This window comes from Accipiter gentilis, chromosome 14 (assembly GCF_929443795.1).
Source record: "Accipiter gentilis chromosome 14, bAccGen1.1, whole genome shotgun sequence".
Classification (NCBI taxonomy): domain Eukaryota; kingdom Metazoa; phylum Chordata; class Aves; order Accipitriformes; family Accipitridae; genus Astur; species Astur gentilis.
This window is the reverse complement of record NC_064893.1, coordinates 1,359,280-1,380,201: the sequence shown is the minus strand read 5'-3', so window position 1 is coordinate 1,380,201 and position 20,922 is coordinate 1,359,280. Positions and strand designations below refer to the sequence as shown.

The window sequence follows — 20,922 nt, the reverse complement described above, 5'->3', positions numbered from 1 at the left end:
AGGTGTATATCTAGCCTGCAGTAGTGGTGAAGTGCTGTGAACTCATTCAGCTGTTGGCTGAATAGGGCTATTAATATTGCAATAATAATGACTGACAATGGCAAAGATTTTTTTTGCCAGTTAGGATGAAATTATATTAGAGCTGAACCAATCTAAAAGCTAGTTGTTTGAGAAAGGTGGTCATGTGCAACTACATGTTTCTGCCCCTTTGTGAGCATCTGACCACTTGAAACCCAATTCAATCTACTAAAATGCCAAATTAAGAAGGATTGCCCTGCTTATACTCGGTGCATGTTAAGGTACACTTGCATGCATTATAATATTTTAAAACCCCCACACCTGTTTTCATTTATCCAAAATTGTTGTTATATTTGCAAAAATTATTGCAAGAAAAATTAATCAGTGTATTGTGGGTTTGGGTTTTTTTTGCCAAAGACCTTTGCCACAAACATGGCTTTTCTCATTTCTTATGAATGATATTAGAATGAGTTTATGAAGGAAATGACTTTACATTTTTGTGCTACAAAGATCTGAAATACTCAGGGCAAGTCTTTTATTAAGTTACATGCTTAATAAATATCATGGAAAAGCTTGTTTTATGAAAATGTAACTGTTTCAGCTAGTTTGGGGATTAAACTCCCCTTTATGATGCTGCTTAAAAGCTTTCACACTTGAAAAGAGACTAGTTAATTTAGGTGTCTCATTTCCTTTTGTGTTTAAGCCTGTATGTAGTTAAAATGATGCAAGAGGAATATTAGGCAATGATCATATGTTCCCAGGGCTTTTCAAAAAGCTGAGTGAGTTAGATAATGAGAAGTTCTGTTGCTTGTAGTTTCCCATGGTTTTTTGACTGTAAATTAAAAGTTGTTTTAGTCAGGGGAAAGTGAGAGGCCTGTTGTTGCACATAAAGTTCACTTTGTAAATCAAATGGACATACTATTTTAGATCAGACAGTTATATCTAGAGCAGTGGTATAATCCAGTGAACTCCAGCAGTATTGAAAAGTGGATAACTACAGATGAGAGAGAATAAAGTGTGCTTCTGATAATGCTTTTCCTTTTGCTCTACCAGCATCAATAGAGATTGGATCATTAAATAAATAGAAATAACCTTTTTCCTAGGTGATAAAGTTTAATTACAGTTTTTCAGATTAGTTGATTCTTTCGGAGGAGAGCAAAATCTATTTTAAGAGCTTGGCATCTCTACAAAGTATTAAGTGCATCTCTACAAAGTATTAAGTGTGCTGTAGGGTACAGTAATTCTGGAAGACATTGACGCTTCTGATAGGTTTTTATTATTGTAGTTGGGTATTCCGTATGTGATTTCGTGGATGCATGGAAACATTTGCAGAGTAAATTCATCCTTTTGGGATGAGAAGTGGGCAAATTCAGATTGTAAGATTGGGATTGTCTATTTAGCACAGTTGAGCACAGGCCTCTAGGATGGTACTGTAATACACAAACAACATTGTAGATACTGTCACAATTATTTAGCATTGCAGTCTGTCGTCGCAGCAACACCAAGAGAATGGTGGCAAGATGTTCCTCATAAAAGATGTGACTAACAAGAATATTATGGTTACTGTAGCTCAGTGCACCAAATAGTCAACTGGCAGTTTGTAGTCCAAATCCAACTTGCTGCCTTCTTGGAAGTTGCAGGGGCTAACCACTTGGATAACATCCATTGCTTTAGTAATTAGATGATGGCTTTCTTGCACAACTCAGACCTGGATATCTTCTGCCAATACGGTAAGATAACAATGAATACATGGCTTCATTATCTAGTCATACATTTTTTGATTACTAAGGGAAACAGAGGATTTGTCATACATACCTTTGGCTTTCCTGAGATGGATACTGCTTTAGACCCACTTTGTCTCTCTTGGAATGATCCCAAATTCTTTTGTTTTCTTTTGCATCAGGCATTTGCAAGGGCTTCTTACTTGTGTATAGTGTTGCTGGAGTGCGTTTTGTCTTTCAAAGCTTCAGCCATGTTTACCTGGTGCTTGAGCATAGCTCAGTAGCCCTGATGACCCTGTCTGGCCTGTGTGGAGCTAGTTTTGATGTTTCTGCAAGTGTGTAGCAGTTTATTCACAAACTGAATGACTAATGTAAGCATAATGGCCAATGGGTATGTACAGTAACCTTTTACACTATAAATATGCTGAATATAGGATTTGACAGACTTGAGTTAAAAAAATAAAATGGTAAGATACTTGCAAACCATATATGGTATTGAATCATTTAGAGTACCTGACAGCATTTTGGAGATTCACTATGCTCAAAATCAGATTATAGCCAAATTTGACAGAAGTGAAAAGCAAGAAGTTGTACAAAAGGACTGCTTCACTGATTGTTTTGTTTTGAAAATCTCCCCTTTTAATGTTGTATTGCAGCACTTTGGAAGATCTATAGTGAGACATACTATAGAATGAGCTTGAAGATGTAAGGGTGCAGAAAGCTAGAAGTATAATACTTAGCTGCTTCCAGCATTTCTGTTTTGCTTGTGTCAGTGCAGAGCTACTCCTTCTCTTGTGCTGCATTCTATTGCATAGCTGACCATTTGATGAACTGATTTTATCAGTAACTTGACAGAAAACTGTTAACTCTTCTGCAGGCTTAACTTCCGCCAGGTTAGCAGAGATGTTCGTTCCCTTAGCATTGAGTGGAAGAGCTGGTGCAAAGGAGGTGAAGGGGGAGCATGCAGTGTGGAGTAGAGCCCTGGGGAAGGGTGATAGGGCTTGCCCCTGTTTTGTGTTAGCAAGTTTAGGTTAGATCAAATCAGCCTAGCTCATTTATCTTCACCTCCCATGTAAGAGAAACTAATTTGACTGAAATTCATCAAGTATCATTGCCATTACATTTCTAGGAGAATTGTGCACTCTAGTTTCCAGCTTCGAATGCTTTTTGAAGCAAAACAGAAGGAATTGATGGGAGTACCTTGTGTATTTCCATGCTGCGATCTCCTGTGTACCTGTGTTAGTGGCCACGCTTTTCTGCCTTCTCCCTGCTGTGCTGTGTATCTCGCACTGCTGGAAAAACCAAGTCAAATTTGAAAAATGATCAGAAGTGAGCTTTTTATACTTTTTAGAAGGGGCAAATGTAAGGAATTGGTTGTAGAATACTGTAGAAAGTTTGAGTCTTGAGGATGTTCATGTCATGTTAACAAAGAATTTATTTTTATGTTCTGTGGCAGTTTTTAATGCAGGTCATAAATTTTATTTTTAATGGAAAGGGAGTCCAATTTTTATGTAGTATGCTATCCTTTGGTTCTGCTTTTTTCCCCTCCAACTAACTACTTATTGACAAGAAAATACTTTTAAAGCCTCAAATAGAGGGTGTTGTGTTACTGGTATCAGAGCCTTGTATTCAGAGCCAGAAGTGAAGTTATGATGTGACGGGGCTGTAAATGAAGGGTGAGAGTCTGTGATGACTTCTGAGTAAATCTGTGCTGGCTAATATTTATGAGGTATAATTAATGTTCCGTTCTGGATTGCTTTATGCACAAGTTTTAATGCATTCACCAGTAAACTGCTGGGTGAATCAAAGAAGAATTTATCCAAGTGAAACCACAGAGGAGAAGCTGTCAAGATAGTCTTCAGTTACTAGCATATCAGCTAAACTGTAACTTAAGTATAGGGATGTTTCTTAGTCATCACATGGGAGAACTGTTTTTATAATACTTAAGATGGCTGTTGTGGAGCAAGATTTCATTATGATAAATACATCTCCACAGCCAGGATGCTTCATTTCGTGTATCTTGCAAACAAATATTCAGATTACTTATGTTCAGCCCATGGCTGACTAATTTGGCAACACAGATCTGGTGGGACCTAAATCAATGGTGTATTACTTATTTATAAACCAGATGCACAAGTTTTGCATTCATGTGTAAAGCTGTACTAAGATGTTAATTTTTATAAATAAAGTACAATTGTACATGGTACAGCTAAAACCTTTAGGAAAAGATAGTCGGTCAGAAAATATGAAGGATTTCTTAGATACCAGGAGAAAATTCTTTAGTACTTACATACAAAATAAAACCAAAACCATTGCAGTGAAACATGTACATAAGCTGTATGTGCTGTATAGACTTTGATATGTCCGATGATTTTGAGAACATGTTTTATAAAGAGGAAAACTTACTTCTACATGTAACTAATTAATACTGTTTTTTATCCTGGCGTATTATTTTCTCAAATAGTAGTATTGGAATTCATGCAGAAAATGTTGGTTTTGTTTGTGTTTGTAATGTAGATTCAGTAACTTCTGAAATGTGGCTAAGCAACAGAAACCAAAGGAGAAAGAATGCATTTCTAAATGCAGAATTGATGAATTGGAGTAAAACAGGCTATTTTGGAATAAAGGCAGTGGCATGTGTTCAGTAAGACCTTTCAATGGTGGTGGTTTTTTTGTTAAAATATCCTTACTGAAATTTGAGATGCAGTATTTTCTAAAAAATAAAGAACAACTGTTTGTCTGTATTTTAATAGTTTTATGCAACCAGCAAAACCCATGCTATTGTCTTCAGGGAAAAATAAGTACTAGTTGCCAGATTGAATGAAAATAAGAATTGCTTCCAAAGATTATACTAGTTACTGATGATCATGTCTTAGTCAAATAAAAATATATAGAACAGACTGTTTCATCAGACAGATAAGCTAATTATGAAAATAATTTGCTAAATGCCATTTGCTATTTATGCTCTTTTTTTGGAGGGATGAGGGAAGGAAAAGGTTTTTCCTAATTCTCTTGTCTGCTATGTGTTCTAATAGTAATTTTAATTGGATTTGTAGTGCTTTAAACCAAGGAGAAAACCCAGTTCTGCCTGTTAATTTTGAAAGTGTTAGCACTGATTGTGGATGATCTCTCCTCAGCCTTCTGCAAGGGAAATATAAATCTCATTTGACAAAGACCAAAAAAAAAAAAGCTGAATTAACAGACGATGGCATCTCTGAAAACTAGAGAGGTCAGTACACAAGTTTATTCAAAGGCTTTTTCGTTAAAAGTTAAAGAATGGAAGACTAGTTCAATCAGCTAAAAATTGAGTGTCTAAGAAAAAGTAATCTTTGTTCTTTACCCCTGCTCTTCATATTTTACAACTGGCCCAGTTTGAGCATCTTCCAGATTTGCCAGCAGTCTGAGCACGTGGTAGTGTAAAAATACTTGATGCATAGAAATGGTGAAATCATTAATGCAATTATTCTATGCTATTTTGCTACTGACTTTTCATGCAAGGGATGCAACTTTTATAAGCTTTTTACCTTATTCAGGGGTGGAAATACTTATTCTTTGTTTGAAGCACAAGTATATCAGTGACATAACAGGCATCATTCAAACAATTCTGTAACAACCACGCTTACCACTATTACTCTCATGAGTTATCAGCCTGTACCTACTCCTGAGCCCAACGAAGGTTCCACCCATAAATTCCAATCCAAATAAAGTGGTTTATGATGGGGTTTCGTGTCAGAGTTCAAAACAGCAGTCTTTTGCTCAGTTGCTTCCTAGCCCTGAACATGCCCAGAGTGCAGAGATGCTGATGATCTTTACATTAGATTTTCCTAATTAGCTCTGCGTAGAAGAACTCGATATTGAAGTGCTGATGTGTTGAGTTTCTTTCAAGGCTTGTCTTCAACAGGTTTCTATGGATTGGGCTTTATTCCACAAATCTGCTCTGAAGAGGTTGTAGCAGCAGTGTTGATGACATTAAAGAGAATGTCTTAAGATAGTGGTTAGAGTAATTGCCCATGATGCTGGAAATTGGGGTCCATTTCCATCCTTAATTTATCCAGTCTGTTGATACCTCTGCAGTGGCAAAATAAACATGTAAACATTTGTCATCTCCATAAAAGTTGATTCGTTTTCTTTTTGCTTAAGTGGCTTCTAGTAGAAGATAACTGTAATGTTGAGCTGTTATAGTAAACATTGCAATCAGAAATGTGTAAAACCTGACTAAATTTACTCAATATTACAAATAACTTCTGAAGAAGCAGACTTTCTGTAGAAAGATCTGTCTTATCAACTGAGTAAACACTGTGTAAACTGAGTTTACACTGTGTAAACTGTTAAGCAGTTCTACATTTAGGGTGGGAGGAAAAAAAAGTCTTTTTCCCACCAAGGTCTGAAATAATGACTTTAATAAGAAGACTCAATTTACATTACATAGTTAAATGCAAATGTGTCTATTCCAAAATGAGTATGGATTTTTAGCTGCTTAAAATTACAAATTCACGTGGCATATATAAAGCTTAACAAGTGTCTGACTTCTGAGGAATGGTAGAAAATTGAGCAAATCTCAAGCTATAAGGATACCCTATGTCACATAAATTGTAACTGTCTGAAATCTGTAGTGCTTATTGTAAGAGTAAATCGGGAACTTCAGAAAGCAATAAATGGCTAATGAAATTGTGACGCCCAGCTCGGTGGTTAAGCAGATGAATATGGATATCCGTTGTGCAGTGTACAAACTTGAACATAACAGATGTTTTGCCCTGTGTTTAAGACAGGCATAGCATAGACAGCTAATGATGTAGTTTGGTTTCTATGGCAGTGACTTCATGTTATGTAAGGAAGTTGCGTATACACAGCCCTGGTTGTCATGGTTCTGGGAATCCTGCTTGAACAGTCCTTTCCTGATCAACATTATTTGATGGCTTTAAAAACCAATAAAATATTTTCTACTGCAGCTAGCTACTAGTGCTTTTAAAAGTCCTCATCTCTCTCATTTTAGTCTTGTTATAGCAATGGCAATTTCAAGTTACTAGTGCCCAATTTAAAGGCTAATTGTATCTTGAGATCTTCACTGTGCTTTTGATAGAGACCTTGATTCTGGCCACTCCAGTGTATGAGTGTGCCTTCCTTCACCATAATGATTTGAATTTTACAAGTTATAAGTGTGCTAAATGCAGGCAGCATGTCAGGCCTAAATTCTACTTCTCCACCAGTTTTCTGAAGAGATCAAATTAGATGACCCTTGGCAGGGAGGAGAGGAGAAGTAAGTGTCCATGAAGCCTTCAACTGCTAATTACCAAGAGTAGTAAAAAATTGTGAAAAATATAATTCTTGTTTAAATCTGCACTTCTAAAGGTAGGTTTTTGTAACCCTTTGCTTCCCTATGTTCCTTCAGTTAAGAGTCTCAAATCTAGAATTGGCACTGGCATCTGAGTTCTAAGCTGTGATAGGGAATATAGCTGAAAATGTATGCTGAGTTGTTGGCCCAAGCTAAGTAGTTTTGCATACAAAACCTGCTCCTTTATCTGGTTAAACTATCCAGCAGTACAGTTATTACAATATCTAAAAGTTTTGTCTAAAACCTGATTATTCGGGGGGGGGGGGGGCATTAACATAGCACCATAGCTAACATATTATCTTAAAATTGTATGCCAGGGGTGTGAAGGTGGAGGAGAGGTAGATCTCTGCCAAGTTCTTCACTGTGTATATTGTATGTCAAGCCATACTTGAATTGAACTGAAGGTGAGATTTTTTTAAACGGCGCTTCCATTTTTAAAAAGCAGTCTTGCTCTGTGTTCAGGTCCCACCCATATAGTTCTGCATGAGAATGTTGGTGGTTTGTTTTTTTTTTTTTTTTTTTTTTTACTCTGGTGCTTGTGCAACCCTTTAGGGAACCAGTGCCATTCAGTGAATGGGTAAAAAGGTAAATAGATGTCATCATCGTTGCTTTTAAATGTGTATCTACAGCTTCTAATAATGTGTGAAAGCAGGAAACTGTCTCAGCTAGGATTTTTCCCATGTTGACATAAGGTATATCAAACTAAGAACATACTAAAAGGGCTGCCTTCACTAAAAAAACAAGTATGTTTTCCCAAGTGTGTGAAGATCTAAAGGAAAACTTATGTTCCTTTAAACTTTGAGTTGTTGTTCTTCCCCCTTTCCCCAGTTATTAGCTGCTCTAATAAGAGATGCTATTCTATCTAGAAGCCTTGCTTTGATGAGATGTCAGGCTCTTACTTCATTGCTGCTCCAACATCTAATCTGCTCACACAACTGTCTTGTCAAAGTTGATGATGCTTTTGACAAAATCTGGTCACTAGATTTTGACTGAGACTTTCACCCCCTTTTGTCATAGGGTAAGAATGCTCTTTGGGATTTAGAAATGAAAGATCAAGGTGCCATTGTCTGCTGTGCTGGTTGAAGTGATCTCCCCAGCAGAAGCAGTTATTCCCCTTTTGCTACACTTAGTATGTGAGCAGAAATTGGCAACAGCAGTGTACAGCACAAGAAGGAGCAGTGTGTACGGACCAGGTGTTGATCAAAGCACTTGATCAGTTGAGTGCAAACTGTCTCCATCTTCCTTAGGTTCCTTGGGATCCAGAGGACAGATGAGTTTTCCCTTTATTAATAGGAAAGAATAATAGAGCAGCACTGATTATGGCAGCACAAACCAGTATGGTAAAGAACATTCCTGTGTGTGGCTTTGTGTATTGTTCGGGGAAATAATAAAATCTGGAAAGTAAGCACTATAATAAAATAATCTCTGATTGATTCTCTTTTACTAATTTCTCAGACAGCTGTGCTTAAAGATCTTGAGTTTTGCCTCTGTCGGCTGGATGGCACTATTCTGGAAACCAAGAATTTTCCAAAATGTACCATGGTTATTACATTAAGTGGGTGAACAAAAATTGTGTCTCGAAAGGGAAGAAAGCATTTTCATTTCTTTTGATATTTTGCAGTATATTTCCTGAATTTGACTGAAAAATATGCAGCTATGGATCTCTGGTAAAGTGGAGAGTGCAGATACAGGATTGATTTTTTGCATGTATAAAATGGCTTAAACCTAATAAATCAGGTACAAATGTTAGCATTTCTTCTATATGTACCCTATAGTCATTTGACTGTTGACCTTTTAAATATTTCAAAATTATATGTGGGTATTAACTCATTATTTTGGAATATCTGCTTTGAAGACTTCAGGTTCTAAACCTTGGGTTTTGAGTTATGCTGAAGGCTAGCAAACCAACTTGTTTAAACTTACTTGTGTGGTGGGAGTGCAAGTCACTTATTTAAATTTAGAACAGATGTTTACAAATAAGTAAGACCTTTAACCCTAAGTTTGTGTGTCCTTTTTACAAAAAGGAGATGATTTCCCCTTTTTGGTACTATTACCTATGTCAAGCTATAAGTGGCTTCAAAACATGCTGTTGTGGTTTAAGCCTAGCTGGCAACCAAGTGCCATGAGGCTGCTCGCTCAATCCTCCCCCCTGGTGGGATGGGGAGGAGAAAATATAAAGAAAAGCTTGTGGGTTGAGACATGGACAGGGAGGGATCACTTGCCACTTATGGTCACGGGCAAAAGACAGGCTCAACTTAGGGGAAAAAACAAACCAATTTAATTTACTACAAATCAAAACAAGAATAATGAGAAGTAAAACTCAAACCTTAGAACACATTCCCCCCTACCCCTCTTTCCTTCCTGGGTACAGCTTCACTCCTGGTTTTCTCTACCTCCTCCCCTCCAGTGGTGCAGGGGGATGGGGAATGGGCGTTGGGGTCAGTTCATCCATCATACATTGTCTCTGCTGCTCCTTCCTCCTCAGGAGGAGGACTCCTCACTCTTCCCTGCTCCAGTGTGGGGTCTCTCCCATAGGAGATAGTCCTCCACAAACTTCTCCAGCATGAGTCCTTCTCACAGACTGCAGTCCTTCACAAACTGTTCCAGTGTGGGTCCCTCCCACAGGCTGCAGTCCTTCACGAACTGCATGAGCATGGGTCCCTTCCATGGCGTGCAGTCTTCAGAAGCACACTGCTCCAGCATGGGTCCCCCGTGGGGTCACAAGTCCTGCCAGAAAACCTGCTCCAGCATGGGCTCCTCTCTCCACAGGGCTACAGGTCCTGCAAGGAGCCTGCTCCAACATGGGCTTTCCCATGGAGTCACAGCCACCTTTGGGGGCATCCACCTGCTCTGGCATGGGGTCCTCCGCAGGCTGCAGGTGGGCATCTGCTCCCCTGCTCCCCTCCATGAGCTGCGGGGGGACAGCCTGCCATCTCACCAGAGGCTGCAGGGGCATCTACTCTTCAGGCGCACCTCCTCCCCTTCTTCTTCACTGACCTTAGTATCTGCAGAGGGGTTTCTCTCACATCCCACTCCCCTCTCTGCTGCAGGTTTCCCTTCTTAAATATTTTATCCCAGAGATGCTACCACCATCACTGATAGGCTCAGCCTTGGAGCCGGGAAAGCTTCTAGCAACTTCTTGAAGGAGCCACCCCTGCAGCCCCTCCCCTACCATCAAACCCCTGCCAATCAAACCCAATACACATGCAAAATAACTTTATAATGCAAAACCCACAGGGATTCCTGCTGTCTGTTCTGGAAACTTTTTTTTGCAGAGATCTGCCAGTAAAACCCTAACTTTTATTTCATACAGTATTGTACGTGTCTTAAAAAAAGCGCCAAAGTGAAATTTTGTGCTAGTTTCGGCAGGGCAAGATACTGTTGTTATTGGTCTTATTTTGTTTAGGATTGCACACAGCTGTTGGGTGAATAATTTGTAGTTTGAAATACAAGTGAATAATCCAGCTCTTATAAACCAGTTCCCTTTTTCCATTGTTTTTTCAGGGTTTGTATTTTTCAAATGAAGTTACTTTGAAAGTTTTTTTAATGTTTCCTGTTTTCTGTCAGCTTTTTTTACCACTTCCTTCACACTTACCGTCCTTTACACTGTTTGGTGTGAGGAGTGAAAAATAATTTTGTTTTGTAGCTGAGCTAAGGCAACCCTGTGCTGGTTTAAATGGAGCATTCAAGTTCTGTGCGTTCACACTATCAACGTTATTTTAGTTTTTGCTGTGCTGTGTCATGCTTTCATTTTCTCAAATAAACACCTACAATAAGCTGCTACATGGACTCTTCTAAAATACTTCATGTTGAAAGGATACATGAAGCATTTTATTGCTGGGGGAGTATCGACCAGAATACGAGGATAGATCGTGTCACACAATAGAGTTTAGGCAAAGTTAAAAATCTAGGAAGAATATTGATTTCTAAAATATGACTGTTAACAGAAATGCATGAATTCACGTGTTTTACGTGCTTGCAAAAAATGAGGTTTTATAATCTGTTGCATGGTGAGAGAGATAATGCACCAAAACTTTTTGGCTGCTTTCAAACTAAATAGTAGGACAAAGATGTAAGTAGCTTCACAAAATTAAAGGTGTATTTCCTAGGTACCTCTCTGTCTTGTGAGGCTTTTTAAAATCCTATATTCCAAAACATTCAGCTTTCTGGCATCAGTCTATCAAAGTATTAACACACATACTGAATCTTAAATATGTGAATAGTCATGCTGAATTTGCAGGTATACATGATATGGTGTACTGGCCTTAAAATGTTCAATACCTACAGGATTGAAGCCCTAGTAAGCATAACAGAAATCAAATAATTGTCTGAGTTAATAGCATACACTTACTACAAATTAAAGCTCTAAAGAAAATTGCCATGTAATGTTTCTGTTCCTCTGTCAGCTAAGCCATATGAAGAATGGGTTGTAACTAGCAAAATGAGTGATTGTTCTAGGGATCAATGTGTGTGATTTACATTATTAAATAAAATTGTAGCCATCCTTCAGCTTTAAATGCACGTCAAGTATTTTGAGTAGGCTACAGAAAGCAAGATGCAGTTGGGTAGGTAACTTAGTGTGGTTCCCTCTTGCAAACTCTGCCAGGACAGAGCTGGTTGCTCTGCTTCTTAGGACCACTGCCAGCTGCTCTCCCCTCTTTTCGTTATTTCTCTCAGCTCAGCTGTTTGTTTGGTTTTACTGGGTAGAGATCTGTGAAATGCTAGGGTGTAAGACCCTAAATTGCCACTGAAATTTCCAGAGCATGCAGCTGTAGCTGAAGATTAAGAGCATGGCCTTTTCTCTAAGCATATATTGGAGTTATTTACTTATTTTTATGCAATATGAAATATAATATTTTTCAATACTTAAGCTTTCTGTATTGAATGCAGTGAGACTTGTGAAGTATTTTGTTCTAGGTAAACTCTTAATAAAGATTTGAACTAAATATTAGCTTTTACAGTAAATAGAAACCAACTAAAGGGCTTCATGCCCAGCAGTGCTTCTTTTTTGTCTCTTGGTATGTCATTTTATTGGGGAACAAGAAAGTTGTTAAATGTTTTTTATTTTACACAAACAGGAATTAGAAGGAAACAAGAAGTCTCCCATGGCATAGTAGAGATCACTGTTATGTTTGGATATTTAAAAAAAAAAAAACACCCCACACTCTGTAGTATGATTGGTGTAAGAAGGTAGTTTTACTTAAATGATGTAATTTATTATTTACTATTAGAGGTAGCAAAGAATTTTTTAAAGCAACACTACTAAAGGAAAAACATAACTAGTTCAGTCTCCTTGAAATAAGTGACTTTCTTTGTAATTTCTCTACTTCATAGAGTAACATGTAAACACTATTAAGAACAGTTTATGGTAGTCCTTCAAAAAGGAACGTGCTTTGAATACAAATCTCTTTAATAATATGTGCCTACCTATGAAGAAAAGGGTAATGAATTCTTGTCTTCTGAGTGACCAGATTATTTTCAGCTTTATCTAATACTTTGCTGTCAAAGGTGTTATGCATCTCAAACTGTTATGCATCCTTGAAGTCATTAATTCTGATTCTTTTTTCCTGTAAAACTATAAAAGCTCTCAAACAATGAAACAGCTGTATTTTGTACTTAAGTGGAATTGCAAATTCCGTAAGTAATGCTCATAATCGAGAGTGCAGTAATAACTCCAGTATGTATCTCAAGAATATTTCTTGGTTTTGATGATAATTATGTCTGTTTCTTCAACAGTTATTATTTTAAAATATGTACTATATATTTACAGATATATGGAGTTTAGGGGTCATCCTCTTCATGTTGGTTTGTGGACAACCACCATTTCAAGAAGCAAATGACAGTGAAACACTGACTATGATAATGGATTGCAAATACACAGTGCCACCTCATGTGTCCAAAGAATGTAAAGAGTAAGTAGAGTACTAAAGAACTTGGAAGCATTCGTAGAAGTGGATTCTCATTACCTTTAGGAGTTCCCCACACCATATCAGCGTGTGGAATATTCCTTGCCTGTTAATAAGATATTATGCTGACTGCTTTTCCTTAGTTGTTAGTATTTCTTCACATCGATTGAGTAGTTTCAGTATTGCATTTTTTTTATTCTTTCTGTCTCTTCTTACTAAAGATTAATCCCATGATGGTTTTTTGCTAATAGGTTTTTCCCACACTTGTGTGAAACTTCATTTTGATTTTACACAATGTATCTTTCATGTGTCTCAATTGTCATGCATTTTATAAATGATTAAAGAAGCTTCTCACCACTGCCTGACTTTGGCCACCACTCTTGCTGCACAAATTACAAAGTGTTGCTGAGAGTATTTTGTGGCAGGGGTTAAAAAGGTAATGTTATGTTTCTGTTCAAAACAAAGTTGCTAAAACCTGAGGATATCACAACAAGTTTTGCTCATCTCCTACTGAAATTGCAACTCCCAATCAACATTCCAGGCAATCAAGGGAGAAAAATATTCTGTCTGCAAATACCATATGCCACTTAGGAATCATGAGTCATTTTGATGTGTTGTTTTTCTGCAGTGTTCACTGCAGCTTTTTTATTTTTTTTTATATGTTCCAATATTTTCCATATTTCCGTATTGGTTAATGACCTCTTCATTCCTTTTAATATATACCCCAGTTGTATCACTTAGAGTATTTTACAATATTTGGCGGGGTTCTTGAATCTGCAATAGACTATCTTTAAATTTTCAATATGAAAGTCCAGATGCCTTTATAAATGCTTGAAAAATGCATTTGGTCCAGTCAAAAAACTATGGCAGCATCTAGGATTCTGTTATTTGACACAGAATGAAATTTTATAGCTGTGGTCATAATGACTGCTCCTCTCTTCACCTGTTGTCTGTATGGTCCAGGAATCTAATGCAGAACATGATGCCATAGCTGGTTTTCATGTCTTGTCATTAGTGTCTAGCATTTCCAGTAACATGGAAAAGCTGCTATCGGTGCTCTCAACAGCTTGAAGAGCTTTACATACAGGAAGAGTTTTAAAATGCAATACAGGAAGAGGTTTAAAAGAGAGCTTTTATCAGTGAATTGTATCAAATAAATCTCTTGAGACAGCACAGCATGCTGTGCTGAAGCCAGGAAACTTAATTTTTTGCAGCCTTTTGCTTAATATATTGGCTAATGCTAATTTGCTTATAGGCCCAAGTAGATCTATTTTTTTCTACATGATGCATCAACAATGTATGATCAGTTACCCAAGTCCTCTATAGGTTAGGTTTTCTTAGGGAAAAGACTCTGGGAATGTTTAAACTTCCTGCCTGGAGTAAAAGCATTCTTGGTGGTTTGCATAAGCAAGCTTAAAGCAGGAGGCACATGTGGTACATTCGTGTGGTTTTACTACAGGTGTAGTTTAAAAAAATCAGATGAAGTATATAGTTTGTTCCCTTTCTGTCATGTTAACAAAAGCAAAGAAAATCAGGGCTCCCATGTCTCATCCCGCTTTTCCTTTTGGTAAAGGCAGAGACCACAGCTACTAAGTATGTATGTGACATTCTTTTTTTACAGTAGAGTTTTAAGAAGTCTGAATTAACCTCCATTTTTAATTCCATACATCATCTTACACTAAAAAATACAAATAAATTGTGACTACCTTTGTGATTTGCGTGGCCTTGCAGTTTGAAGTTGCATGGTGTAGTATAGTTAGTGCAATAAAAAGCATTATGTGAAAACCACAGAACTTTCGTTCCACATGTTGGAGCAATAAATTTTCATTGAAACCTTGGCACCAAAACTGTATATAAATGTTCTGTTTGTTGTGCAAAGCCAAAAATACCTTCTCCAAGAATTTTTCTTGTCTAGTAAGTGAACAGAGATGTGCTATGCTAATCAAGTCGTCTTTCTCTGTTTATTTGGGGAATTTATGCACTTCCTTTCAGGCATTTGTAAACACTCAGTATCAACCCATTAGTCGGTTTGTCACTTCATCCCAGATAGTGTTTTGTTTTGGGTTTTTTTTCCCTCTATGGATAGAACAGATCAGTGTTCTTTCAGGGACACTGAAGAATCGAATGTCTAATAGCTATTTTAGAATAAAGTATTTCTACTTATCTTGCCATTCCGCATTCTTGTTGACAGCAGCAATAATAGAAAATTATACTTCTATTACTTTACAGACCAGCCTAGGCCATCTGTGACAGTTGCCCTTTAAGACCTATTAAAAACAAACTAGCAAAATCAGGTTAGGAATCTCAGCATAGTGAATGAAAACTGGAGTGTTTATGATATTTATAGTTTTTAATAAGTAAATTGTTTGTTTCAGTTCAGCAATATTTGGAATGTATTTGAGAATGAATTATTTCCCATCACATTTGTTTACTGTAGAGACTTCTAAAGATCTATGTGGACCAATAACAGAAAATTTTTTCCTAGTGTTGCTCTTACAATGGCTGCTTTTTAAACATGTGAGTGCATTTTGTTTAGATTTATTTTTTATTCACAGTCTAATTACGCGGATGTTGCAGAGAGACCCAAAGCGAAGGGCATCTTTGGAAGAGATTGAAAACCATGCGTGGCTTCAAGGAGTTGACCCATCGCCTGCAACAAAGTACAATATTCCTCTTGTGTCATATAAAAATCTGTCTGAGGAGGAACACAACAGTATAATACAACGCATGGTTCTTGGTGATATTGCAGACCGAGATACAATAGTGGAGTAAGTTGTAAATTTTCTATATGCAGTTTGTTTTGTGCATCTGTCATTTTTGATTAAAGAATGTCATGAGAACCTGGGTACTCCAGTGTTTAAATATCAGGCCTTTCAGTTAACAAATAAAGCATTACAGTCTTGCTCTGTGATGGGATATTCTAGGATGAGAAATACTTAAGTAGACCCAACCTTAGGAAAAACTTCCAAGAAAATGTGTTGGAACAGTGTTTGATTCCTGTGGTAGTTTGCCATCTTAAGTAAATTTAAACTACTTTGCAATCCATGCTTTTATTTGTGTTTCATCTCTCATGCATATTTGGAGGTGATAAATTCTAGCATTTTTCGCTTAGTACATTTCCAGTATACCTGAATCTTTGTTAATTTAAAATATTATTCCTTTTATCTATATAATGCAAAATAGTAACTGTCACTGAGTGAGCTTGCTAGAAAGCTACATAGTTTCTTTTAATAGATTAAAACTCCCAAATTTCTAAAATATTTCCAAAATTGAAAGAGGACTTACAATTATTTTTTCTACTTGCGCTTAAGCTAGAAAAACTGTTACTAGCTTACCATTGGCGGGGGGGGGGGGGGGGGTAAGCAGCAGTCTTGCTTCTTAAGCTTTTAGCTGTCTAACAGTGGCATCCTTTCTGTTAGAATGTCTGAATGATGCTTACTACCTTATGAATTTAATTTTACTGTAAACTTAATGCGACAGCCTTAAAATAATGAACATTTTTCCTCCAGTTGTTGCGTAAACAAATATTAGTGCTTTGTGGTTGTATGTGCCACTGGGAAAGCCCATCACTGGTGCATAATATTAATGAAATACAATTTTATCATTTAAAGAATGTTCAGTAAAGTAAGAATTCTTTAATTTTTTTAATGATATTCTGAGGATGTCCTCATCCAACTATAGTTGAAATTACTAGACTTGTTGGCTCTTTATTTTATATAAAACCAAGACATGCTTGTCCAAACATCAAAAATACATAGTTCTGCTTTCAGGCGTTCTTCCTGCTATGAGAATTACAGCAAGTTGTGCGAGATGCAGGTCCAGTTTTCAGAAAACCATTGATGTATGGTTTATTTCATCTTTTGTACTTTTCTTAGGGCATTGGAAACTAACAAATACAATCACATCACTGCTACTTACTTCTTACTAGCTGAAAGGATTCTGCGAGAAAAACAAGAGAAAGAAATTCAGACCAGATCTGCAAGCCCTAGCAACATCAAAGCTCAGTTCAGGTGAGAATTTAGGAATCTAAATTTTTAAGCTGGCTTAATGAGAATATTATTGAATTGCTCAAGTACTTCTTTTTAAAAAACAGTAAAATACTTATTCATTGCAAATTCTAAATGTCTTTAAAGTGCTGTGGATGCTTCAGAAGCTTTCAGAAATCAGTTGCCAATAATATTTTCAATTCCTACCATTTTCAGGAAATGCCTAACCAATGTGAAGGCTGTATCTGAAGTAGTAAGTTTTCACACCTGCTAGGAAAGGGCATGTTCATTGACCTTCAGTTCCTCATACAAATTGTGTACATAAATCCCTGGAAAAAAATTAGTTGCATAATCCATAAACATGTTGATGGGGAATTAATTGTGAATGAGAAATCATTCTGAATTTGATAGGTTTAGCAGTTAGCTTTGATTTTTTTTTTTTTAAATGGGTTGAACATCCCCTAAATCAAGCTTAGAGCAAACATCTGTAGGTTGTGTTCTTTTTAATATCAGTTGATATGCCTGTTGTCTAAGGAAAACTGAATTAATTGCTTTAATCACCCATTTAAAGATACGGCAATATGTTTTATTTTTTTAATTTTTTTTTTTAGTTTGACAAAAACATGATTTAAAAAAACCCCATAGTAAGGTTCCCTGAGATTTTTCAAAGCTTCAGCTTGTGACACAGTAAAACTAAAGGGGGAAGTGGGATTCTGGCATCTAGCTGGTATTGCTATGTTCAACCAGTTCATTTGCTCTGCAACCAGTTAGCAAAGCATCCCATATTTTCAGTTACAGTGGCATATGCTTTAACAAAACAAACACAAGGTGAATAGTATAGTTTCTACCCACACATTGATGTTGGAGGATACGTGTTTTGAACACTTATTTTTCTTAAATATTTTGTTTTTAATTTCATGAGTTAAGTGTTAGACTACAACTAGGAATCTGCTGGTATTGAAAAAAAATCTTTATTGGCCCATCTTGACAAACTTTATAGTGAAGACGGAGGTTGTGCTGAGGCATTTCCATTAATTTTTGTTTTCTAACCTCCAGTCTCTTCAAAATTTGCCTTTTAGGTTTTGGCAAAATATTATTGGTAACTATTATTAGCAATAATAACAATTGTTGGTAGCTAATCTCTTAATGAGAGAAGAATATTAAGTGCTTGTGCTGATGTTTAGAGTTGCTGCCTACCTTCAGTGTTGTTAATCTGTCTGTAGGATTTGGAGAAAAAGACAAAATAGCTTTTTCATTCCAAAGGTTTCTTTGTGCAACTTTCATGCAAGGTCACATGGGAAATCATTTAATAGGAATGATAATAGGGACATAAATGCTATGGTGTCCTTCTGCTGCATATCTATATTTTCCTTGGCCTGATTGACAAAACTCAGATACTACTACCTCAATTTCAATCTAGGAAAAAAATGGATAAGTTATAAATTAAGGGCATGCACTTTGGTAAATAGGTTAAAGATACATCATCTCCATTGGTTGTTACCTTGGATTTAGGCTGAGATTTTGGAGGCTTTTAAAGGAGTCCGTTCTGAACACCATTCCATCTACCTGAATAATGAGTTATTTCTCTCTGAACCTTACAGTGGTTCTCAACATCTTTGTCATCTCCAGATGAGACTGCAGCCTGTGTTGTGTACTAGAGTAGACTGAAACTTTATTGCTGTATTTAAAAGGTCATTCACTCAATGGTCACTTATATAGGAAATTTTATGTTGTGTGGTTACAAGTACTTTCAAAGAGTTATTGTTGCAGGCAGCTAAGGGTTGCCTGCAGAACCTAAATGGCCTGGAGCTTGGTGTTACAGAGCTTGGGTCTCTTCAAGGGTAATACTGTAACTTTCACTCTGCAGTTCTCTTAATGGACCATCCTCTTTTTTTCTGTCAATTTCTTTTGAAAAAGAAATCCAAGCAGAGCATGAAATGAAAACCTCAAATGAAAATTCTAAAACTACAAAGTCTGCTTTTAAATTGTTTTTTCTCTGCATCAGTGTTGCTCTTGCAGTAGAAGAGCTGCTCCAGTTATATGAGGAACTGGAGCAAACAAGTTCATTCCATCTAAATCTTGATATGAATTTGTAAAGTTGAATGTACTACTTAAAGCCTGCCTTATGAGTATGAATCATGACAAAGGGCATCTGCATAAACTCAGGAACTCTTGCCCATAATGGTCTCGGGTAGCTAGCTATTCCTTGTCTTCATGGTGGTTCTAAATTCAAAGTATTTATATAGAATGACCTCATGGAAGAGACAACAAAGTACTGCATTACTTTGATTTTAAGACTTCAAAATATTTTTATTTTAAATTACTTGCAACCTGGAGCTTCCCTTCTGTCTCACTCTCCCCTCAGGCCTGCTGGGATTGGAGGGGAGGTGGGGGGGAAGGGATGCAAACATGGGCTGCTCTAAGAGATAAACATACTGTAGTGGGGAGGTTTATTGCCTGGAAACTACAGTACTGTTAGATACTGTATTTACCCTTTATTGTGACAGCCACAGAACTCTCTTCCTTTTTTTGCTGACAAACCAGTCTGTTCTTAAAGCATGGTAAATTCTTGAAAGATTTAGATCTTCGTTTTCTGTCACTTTTGTAGTTGATGTTTCTAATTTATTTAAGTCCTATTTGTTAATCACAGACAGTTTTTTTGTGTTTAAAATACCCAGCATAGCACAAGTCATCAGAAAACTAGGTCAGTGGTTCCCAGTGTTTCTGGAGTCCAGCTGGGGCCTAAGGGAGGATGCCAGTGTCAAACCAAGGAGGACCACAGCTTGGGCTCCGCTTCTTGTCTGGACAGCTTGGGTCGGAGCTGCTGGTTGTGTGGCCTCCCTTGAGGCAGAGCCCCTCACTGGAGGGAAACTGGTGGGAGGGCACCAGCAGCTCCCAGTGCCCAAGGAGACAGGAAAGGAGCCTGTGCAGCTCCTCCTAGGGAATGGACTACACAGGCGTGCACAGGTGTGTTGGCAGCCAGGTCCTAAGCGGATTGTGGTGGATCTTTGTATCGCTGGTTTGTTAAGCAAAACTGAAACTAGCACTTCAAAGAAAGTCTGCAGTTAGGCTTGTTGAGTTTAATGCTGGCTTTAATAAAGTACTCTTCTTCAAAGTTCATACAATTGGGAAGATAGTTGTCAATTGTTACCTGTGTAGACAGGCATCTCACACTTCAGGATCCTTTTCTATCCAGCTGTTACAGAGGGAGCCTTGAGCAAATGCAGTCCTAGTGTAGGTGCTTCCATTAACTTTAAACCTTAAAAAGAACACGTTTAGAGTAAGAATAGCAAAGAGGTGTGCGAGCTTTCCTTGTTTCTTCAGCTTGACCTCTTAACACAGCAGAGATCAGGAAGTTGGTATGATCCTTCCGTTTTCGTACGCAGGCTGTCCAAGCAGGTATCTGGGGTCACGCTTGGTGCGAAATATTCTCTGCTTCCTTTCCCACTTTCCTCCTACGCGTTGCTTTTCAACTGGGCTACAGCCCTTTGTTTTGGCACACCCAAAATACGGTTGGGAATGTCTTGTAATGCTATCCATATGTGAAGAGAGGTCTCTACTACAGCTTTTCATGCAGTATGTTAAGAGTATTTTAGTTATGTCAAGTTAAATGACTGGCAAACTTTTTTAAATTAAAAATTAACTCTTTGAGAGGTTAGAAAAAATTTCTTGGTCTCCACAAGAAATATGGGGCTTATGCCGAGTGAAGCAATTGAAGAATTATTCAGTGTTAAGGTGTTGGTCTTGGATTAGGCTTTCAAAATACAGAGAGGGAATAAAGACTGACAGTCTTTGTTCTTAGTTTATTTGGTGTGCATTATGGGAAAATTACTTTAAATCCTAATATATATTGTAAAATACAAATCACTAGGTACTAGCTTAGATACTGGCGATAATGCATCAGATGCTAACTGTAAAACTGATTTACACTCAAGTGTTACTTTGATTTTGATTTGAGC

General features: G+C 37.3%; 2 protein-coding genes across 4 annotated transcripts in view; both read left to right on the top strand.

Annotated features, from left to right (window-relative positions):
- ZNRF2 (zinc and ring finger 2) overlaps nucleotides 1-20,922 on the top strand; it is a 568,219-nt gene that overhangs the window by 357,586 nt on the left and 189,711 nt on the right. The gene's annotated exons all lie outside the window — the stretch shown is intronic.
- Nucleotides 1-20,922, top strand: part of SNRK (SNF related kinase) — a 41,087-nt gene that overhangs the window by 15,518 nt on the left and 4,647 nt on the right. For both annotated transcript variants that reach the window (XM_049817296.1, XM_049817297.1), the window contains exons 4-6: nucleotides 12,842-12,983; nucleotides 15,533-15,745; nucleotides 16,853-16,987. In XM_049817296.1, coding sequence (XP_049673253.1) covers nucleotides 12,842-12,983; nucleotides 15,533-15,745; nucleotides 16,853-16,987 — 490 coding nt within the window. The remainder of the gene's footprint in view (nucleotides 1-12,841; nucleotides 12,984-15,532; nucleotides 15,746-16,852; nucleotides 16,988-20,922) is intronic.